The sequence below is a fragment of the Hetaerina americana genome, unplaced genomic scaffold (assembly GCF_022747635.1).
Source record: "Hetaerina americana unplaced genomic scaffold, ioHetAmer1.1.p SCAF_7, whole genome shotgun sequence".
NCBI lineage: Eukaryota > Metazoa > Arthropoda > Insecta > Odonata > Calopterygidae > Hetaerina > Hetaerina americana.
This window is the reverse complement of record NW_027287316.1, coordinates 21,970,707-21,979,412: the sequence shown is the minus strand read 5'-3', so window position 1 is coordinate 21,979,412 and position 8,706 is coordinate 21,970,707. Positions and strand designations below refer to the sequence as shown.

The following is an 8,706-nucleotide window of genomic DNA, read 5'->3' as shown; positions in this document are numbered from 1 at the left end:
GGGAATTCGATATTAGCGCGCGGCATCATGGGAAAGATGCTCTAAATGTCAAAGGCAGCTACTGCTGCTCGGTGGTTACTTCTAGCAGAAAAGGGAGAGAAGAAAGACTGGGGCTGAGGATGCTTGGAAATTCCACGATTTACATTTTCAGTTTTTCCGAAAATGTAATCGTGGAATTTTCGGTCGATCCGTCGAAGCGGGTCACGCGGCGACCTCAAGGGGTCTTAAATGATTTCTTGTCTCCGCGTGATTGCTCTAGAAATCTCTCCTAATGAGCCGTGCTAAAGGAATGGAGATTGCTGACAGAAATCAATAAGAGCATCTCCAGCTATTCATTTATATCATTAGACTCTCAATCTAACCTCGCCCGTGGTCTTGGTGAAGTTAAAATATTTTTCGACGACATTAATAACTTAAACTCACACGTTACTAGCAATCTTAGACTATTTACTGACGATACGGTGGTATACAGGGAAATAATGTCCCCATCAGATTTCGAGCTACTTACTAGAAACTTTGGCGCAATATCGGATCGGTGCAAAGAATGAGGATTGGTACTAGGCAACACATACATAGGCAAATGCGCTGTTTTGAAAGTTTGGAGCACAGGAAGTGACGAGCAGAACATAAATTATGAAATAGAGGGGGTTCGTCTCATCTCATTTGTATAAAAAAACCATAAAAACAGTGATCAACCCGAAGGTCGGTTTGGTGATGGTAGAGTTCACCCAGTACTAAGCCCTAAACGGCGTGTGAAATTCACACATCAGGGTAGGGGGGCCAGTTCCTTTCCTTGTGCCGGTTATGGTTTCCCAGGAAGACCTGGTACTCGAAAAATCACATACAGGTAGCTTGGGTGGAGCTGCAGGTGCCCAGAATCGAACTCAGGACCCTCCGGTCAGTAGTCCAACGCTCTACCTCCTGGACTACCGCGAACCTCTCCGTTATATAATACCACGCAAAGCCGCTGCTGGGGGTGTGGCAGGGGAAGTTAGGTCACCTCCCGGAAAAGAGAATAAAACCACCTGCAAAACCAACAAATACATGCAAACTGCACAGGACGTATCTATTCATGCAAAAACCTCTTTAAGCTACTCACATGCAAATACATATACTATCAACTAACATACACATTCCACCTGCAATTGTAGTAAAAAAGTATCGAATAACGTGGCTTAGGTATCGGCCCGGCAAGTCGAAAGATCCATGATTCAGATCCCGCTCAAGGAAATATTTTTCCACTAGTGATCTACTCGATTCCACCTTTGCCACCTCTCCTGTGTTTGCCTTTATTGGGTTCCTATCTCTTTTCCTTATGTCTGTATCTATTTGAATGAGAATTTGTTTGCTATTTGGTCGCAGGTTTTTGTTTGAAAAAATGTATATTTTTCTTCAATAAATAAACAAGGTGTGATCAAGAAAAGACCGGACTAATTTTATTCTGTGCTAACCGTTCAACGGATCGAAACGAGACACAGTGCGCCATCTAGCGACACATCTGACGACTAAAACGAGATGTGTTATGTTTGTTTACGTCGAGTCATTACCCAACAGCAGCGGTACGTGCCTTCACCTGTTCGTCGCCGCGTGCAACGGCATCACTGAAGAATCTAGAGGAACAGCGTGTGTGCCTTAAATTTTATTTCAAACTTGGAAAAAGTGCTACGGAGGCATTTGGAATGATTCAGCAAGCCTTTGCTAATGATGCTATGAGTCGAGTTTAAATCGGGCAGAACCTCGATAGATTAAAATTCGGGAACCAGCCACTTCGACGAACCGCAACCATGTCAAGTTGGTGAACCATTTGGTGCGGGAAAATCGCCGTTAACTATTAGGGAGACAGCCGAGGAATCGAATATTAGTTTTGGATCCTGTCACACCATTTTGACAGACATTTTGGGCATGACGCGCGTCGCATCAAAATTCGTCCCGCGGGTGCTGACTGATGAGCAGAGACAAAAATGTGTGGACATTTGTCAGGAACTCCTGGATTGAGCCAATGCCGACCCAGAGTTTCTTAAAACCATCTTAACCGGTGACGAAACCTGGGTTTAAGGTTCTGATGTTGACACAAAGGCCCAATCTACTCAGTGGAAAGGTCCTCATTCTCCGCGACCAAAGAAAGCTTGCATGTCCCGGTCCAATGTGAAGCTCATGCTGGGGTGTTTCTTCGATTGGCAAGGGCTGATTCATTGCGAATACGCCCCTCAAGGTCAAACCGCCAACAATGATTTCTACTTAAAGGTTATGAAGAGGCTGAGGGTCGCAGAGAGCCGAAAGAGGCCGGACAAGTGGAGAAACAGTGCATTGCGTTTCCACCACGGTAACGCGCCGGCTCACACGGCGCTGATCGTGACAGAGTTTTTGCCAGAACCGGAACTTCCGTGATCCCGCAGCCTCCCTACTCTCCAGACGTGGTTCCATCAGACCTTTTTTTGTTTTCGAAGTTAAAATCAACTTTGAAAGGGCGCCGATTCCGACGCCAATGATAAATACTCCTGGTAGGGTAACACATCCCAGATAGTTCGGAGGTTAGGAGCCAGACCAAAGGTAGTTCACACGGCATTTGTTTCTCAGTGAGGTGGCTGCAAAGGCATCTGACCCCAGCAGTGCAGCCAGAGAGTAATGGTGTCACGTCAAAAACTCTATTGAAGAAGGCATAGGAAACCACCTCAAATTATTGCCAAGATTTTTATGGTGGACAGTGTAGAGGAAATCTGTCCTGGTGACCATAGGACTCGGCCCAATCGGCTTTTGTTTTGCCTGGCATTTGGGAGAGGCAAGGCGGTCGTTATCTCATGAACCGGTAACAAATAAGCCATAACATGAACAAAGTAATACCGACAGCAGCGTAAAATAAATATTATCGAAAAATAATTTTTAAATAAAATCTATAAAAAATTTCCATTTCTATTTTAGTGAAATATTAAACATTTCCTTCTTTCATTTGATTAATTCCTGTTTCCAGAAAATTTTCACAAAATTTTGAGAATTCTCAGTCCATAACATATTCTTCATGCTTCACCACAATACAGAGGAATAATACTACTAATTTTAATTTACAATTAATTGCGGTTTTGAGTTTGGTTTAAACACTATGCCTAAAAATTGGGTTAATTACACAAAATATAAAGCAATAGAATTTACAAAAAAAGGCTCCACTCATTTGGAAAACAGCAAACAGACATAGAATGGGTGGCACAACCCTCAGGGATAATGTAAATTGTCCATTTAAAATAGTCTCCATTCAAATAGATATGTGTAGCCAGCCTCGACTTAATTCAACATTCTTTGTCTTGCTCATATTTGTAAAATTAAGCCTCTATGATGGTAGTTTTACAATGAATGACCATAAAGGGTCTGTTGATTCTTTGCAGGGCTTGATATTTTGATACAAACTGGGAAATCCTTAGCAATATGCTGTGCTTGAATGAATGGCAACCTTTTCACAATGCCAGGAATCTACTGATAGAAATAATCCTATCTTGTGAATAAGTCTAGTACTTGCTGTTAAGCCCACCAGTGATTGGAAATATTTTCCCTAGCTTTGTTCAGTATAATATGCATTATTTATTTTCCATTTTACTAGAAAGAAGACATGTACATGAACAGCAACCTTGTCGCAATATATCTGGCATATCCTCAAGTCATAATGTTGAAAAGATTATTTTTTTGAATAATATAATATGAAAGTTGCTTATCTTAATGAAATGCTTTAGAATATTCAAGCCTATTGCTAAATAGTTATTTTATTTGGATATCCAACTCTATGATTACAAGAAAGATCTCAAAAACAAATCTCCCAATGCTCACCCTATTACCATCACTGTTGCCACCAGGCCCAATTGTATCCATTACAATGTAATTATTAATGGCTTAAAATGTTAGGTATGGTGCACCTTTAATGTAAATGATGTAGTCATTTGTTTTTATGTGCCATGGTGCAAAATTGAATGGGCTACCATTAAGAATAGACAAATCTTCACCTCTATTTTTATTTAGCAATTTTTTCAATAGCATCTTGAATACTAATTCTGGTGTATTATCACATCGAATGATGATACATTGCATTAGACCAGTCAGTGTTTGCAATTGGCCAGTGTATCGCTATAATTATGGAATGAATGTTAACCTTAATTATGCATTCTGTATATGATGGCAATAAATCTTAATAAGACTCTTGAGAGAGTGCATACTAAATGAAAACCTAAATGACTTGTGTAAAAATCATGACTTTTTAGGCTTAAAAAAATCACAAGGAATAAAGGAAAATTCAATAAATGGAAAGAAGCCATAGATGTATATTTATTATAGATTCAAAATCAAGAGATTTCATGCCTGTATTTCATTATCTATTTATTTTTGGATGCTTTGTCAAAATACTTTGTGACTGCTGGAGAATTGATGAATGAGTATATGGTAGACAAAGGTTCTAAAGAGTATCTCAGTTCTGCAATAGCTATGGCAGAATATGCAGATGAGCAATGGATTCTGATTTCAAAATATATTGACTCAACGTCATTTTCCAAAAAGGTTTCAGATGCCAGGCAGATGATCTCTGACTACAAGGGTACTAATATCATCGGATAAGAAACGGTCATTAGCTATATTGCCAAGACAGGCTAAAATAGATGAGAGGGAGCGAAAGCAATGTGAAGCAGACAAAGCTCCTTATTTGGAGATTGCACTAAATTATTACACAAGGTATTTAAAATTTACCCCTGACATTGACATAACCTTCGTGTTTACTTTGTATCTTTATTCTTAGAGATTGGTTCAGCAGATGAACTTATATCAGAAGAGGTGGAAAGTATCCAATCTTATAAATTACTAAATGTTGTTCCACAACTATTGCCAAGAATAGTAGAGTCAATAGGTAATTGCTCCACAATCCTGAAAAGTATTACCATTCTTTTAGCAATCTTTTTGACAGTTACTCAGTGATATTTTCAAATTTTATTCCATTCCATTCCACCCCTAAGTTGCAGGAAAATGTGCCATTAGTCATCCCCACCCTGGGCTGCCAAATATACTGGCACATGCATACTCATTAAAAGACCTTGATTGGGCAAAAGGCAGTAATGCCTTTGTGACAAAAATTTAGCTTGGTGCCATGCTGAAGCCCTGGCGATGCTTGGACATTGAGTCATGAAGACAAATTCTGAAAATGCCAAGGTAATTCTACATGTAATTAATTAAAACATACATGAATCAAAGGTAGATTTAAAAATAAATTGATTTATTTTAACTGATTTTTGTGACATTAATATGTTTGCAACAAGAGATACACAGGGGGATTTGGAAAGAAGACTGGTACTGATTTTGTTATTGTTGTAAATTTCTCTAAGAATTACCTTTGGGGACCACATGCAATGAAATAGGTTGTGCACACAGAGAGTTTCATCTCCCCTATGATGGGACATTTTGGGGATGCATGTATGATATGGACTTTTTGTAATAAGAGGGAGTTCAGGCAATTAAATAAAATAGGAGAGTCATGAAACCATGGCAAGAGTTTATTCAAGGAATCAGGTTCATTATAAAAGAAATATTTTAAAAGAATTGAAAAATCATTTAAAAGGAAGCAGTTCTATGATATCTTACCTGAGGCAGACAACATGTGCCGTGATTTTCATTCCATTTGGAAGAATGTAGGGTAATTTAGGTCCAAAAAGTGTTTTCTGATGTAAAAATAGCCTGCATATGCTCTAGCTCATTATTGTTATATCTAATAATCCATTTTAAGAAAACCAGATAGCTGTATAAAAATGATAGCTGAGTTAAGGAACATACCAAGTTTGACCAAGCATGTGAAGGAACAATCTTAATATCTATCTGTCATATTTTAAATTACATTTAAATCAATGTGGTAAATGTTAAATTTTTAATTGATTTAGTGCACTAGACTGAATTTTCATCACAGCATAAACATTGGGTTAATGTATAATTGAAATTATTTCATATGTATTAAGATAACGCTAGAGATGATAACAAATTTTTCAGCATTCATATTTTCAACTTAGTTGGATCTTATTACAAATAAAAATTTGTATTCTAATTTAAAAGTACACAAGTAACTATATCATTGATATCAAGTCTTGAAGAGCAATGACTATTTCTTTCCTCGAACAAATCATTCTGAAATTTCAAATTGGTATTAAAACACATTGAAGTTTTATGTGTGATCTCCTTTTACCCTTATGCTCATATCATGTCACCGGAAGGCATACATTAAATGATAATTTGAGTCTATTACATGCTTATTCACTCTAGGAAACATTGTCTACTCATTAAGACAAAACTGTAGAAAATAAATTTGAAAATGGACATTGTATAAATAATTCAGTTCTTTTAGATGCCCTGTAAATTAAACTCCAAGCATATTGTCAAGCAAATAGCATTAAATGTCTGAATTGCATTATCCAAATTTTTATTTTATTAACTACATTAACTATACTCATTTGAAGCATGTGTGTGCATGTGGATAGTGTACATTTGTGCTAGTTTGCAATTCAATGTTTGTGTTTTTGTTATGAATATTTTCATGTGCATAAAGAGGTTTGGAATACACTTCTGTTGTTCTCTCAGTCTATTTTTCATTTTCAATATTCCTTTGAATTTATTTTTTCTTTAAACAGTATAGCTAAATCATTGTGTTGGTGATGGATGGTCCATCATGGGGATTCAATGAAGGACCCAGTTTCCACCATGTAGGAACATTTTCTACTGTGCACAAATGCCTATAAATTGCACTTTTGCACTATGCATTGTGCTTTTGGCAATCCTTTCCATGCACATTCTATAGCAAACAGAATGTCTCCCCTCCAAAATTAGGTTGTATATGCAATTCTCAAATCTTGTTAAGAGTCAATCAGATTTCCATTAAGTACTCTCTCCACTATTTCTTCAGATTTGTGGTGTTCTTATTTTTATAGTATCTTCCTTGTGGAGGAGAATGGTTATCTATCCCCTAATCATCAAATGAGGTCCACTCCTTTGAAGACATATTTCCTCAATTTCATAGAGCCCCAGTATTACCTCCAGATATCTCTGCTATATTCTAATATTATTGTGGAATATATGGCCTTTTTTGGGTTTTACAGTGTTGACAATTATGTAGAAGGATATTATTATCTCAGGAATGGCTGCCATTAGTGAGTGTTTAAATTATACTAGTGGATTGCTGCACTATCACTGGCTGCTTTCCTAAATCATCCCAGCGAATATCCCAAAAATCGAATTTGGTCCTCCTTGCTCCTTCTGCTCCTGTATAGGTCCTCAATGGTATTTTCCAAATGTTGGTAGTTCTGGTTCTGTTGAATACATTGAAGAGGAGAGTTGCCACTTTGGTGGTTAGTATTTCAGAGAAACAGGAGTGAAAGGCAAAGCATCCAGAGTGAGTAAAAATGGATAAATTGTTTCTTTCACAATAATTATTGGACGATCTTCCTTCTTCATGATATGTCTTTTGTTGCCTTGCATTTTCTCATTTTGCTGTAATGGTAACATTGGGAACTCTATATATGTTGGAGAAAACAACCTGCAGAGGCAAAGGTTTTTGTTCTTTCCTTCTCTCTTAAACCTCAAGTGTGTTATTTTAGCTGTGATTCTCTGAGCTAACAGCTGTCTACTTAATGTCTTTGGTGTTTGATGTTTTTGGCATCAAAAACTTAATTGATAACATTTCTCACATGCACCTTCTCCCTAGTGGTATTATGGTATTTTTCCATTCAGAGAAACAATATTTTAGTATTCAAATTCCCCTCTTCCTTGATAACATAGCCATATTATAGAGGAATAAATCTTTGCATGGACAGAACATATTTCCAATGTAACCAAATATACTAACAAATATAAGGTACAGTGATGGACAATCCCTCATTATGCTTTGTTGCCAATATTTTACTTTACTATTTGGAAATGAATATTGGTAAATGTCTGATAATTTTTCCTAAAATTCATTTGGTTTGTAATTGACATTTTTGCCATTTATGGCATAAGGAAGTTGACATTCAGGAAGTCATTGAAAAGTTAAATAACATACACTAATCAAATTAATTCATCTACATAGTTGAACATGACCAGACATTGGCATTTCTAGACAAACTAGCCTTAAGAAACAGCAAAACAGTCAACTCTGACATTTATAGGATACAAGCGCTCACCAAAAACCAACTCACACAGCCCATATCTACAAAAGATAACAGAATTCAATTCTTTAATAAACTGTACGCTCAAAGTCCCTCTCAGAGAAATATAATGAAACAAAAAATTCATATTGAACACAGAGCTATGCTAAATGGATATGAACCTAAAATTATATATAAATTGGTCATTAAGTGATGGTGTCACGTTAAAACACCATTGAGGAAGGCAGCGGGAAACCACCTCAATTATCATTCCCAAGAAAAATATGATGGACAATAGAGATATTTTGAGTCCTGGCAACCACGGGGCTCGGCCCAATCGGCCGTGTGTCGTGCCCGGCAGCGGGGGAGGCAAGGCTTCCGCGGTCGTCATCCCACGAAACCCTTGCAAGGGAAAACCAGCAGCAGCAGGACAGAAGATGCAGGAGAAGAGGACCACATTAGTTAGAATAGGAACGTGGAATGTTAGGACAATGATGAGGACAGGGAAATTAGAGAATGTTAAGCGAGAGATGGAAAGGGGAAATATAGATATTTTAGGTCTATGCGAGGTGAGATG

The 8,706-nt window shown here is 37.5% G+C and overlaps 1 protein-coding gene across 1 annotated transcript in view; it reads left to right on the top strand.

The window, feature by feature from the left end:
• Positions 1 to 4,416: 4,416 nt before the first annotated feature.
• The window catches only part of LOC139696566 (cell death abnormality protein 1-like), a 45,214-nt gene continuing 40,924 nt past the window's right edge, over positions 4,417 to 8,706 (top strand). Inside the window, exons 1-2 of the mRNA XM_071595370.1 lie at positions 4,417 to 4,570; positions 4,769 to 4,876. Of these exons, the coding sequence (XP_071451471.1) occupies positions 4,417 to 4,570; positions 4,769 to 4,876 (262 nt within the window). The remainder of the gene's footprint in view (positions 4,571 to 4,768; positions 4,877 to 8,706) is intronic.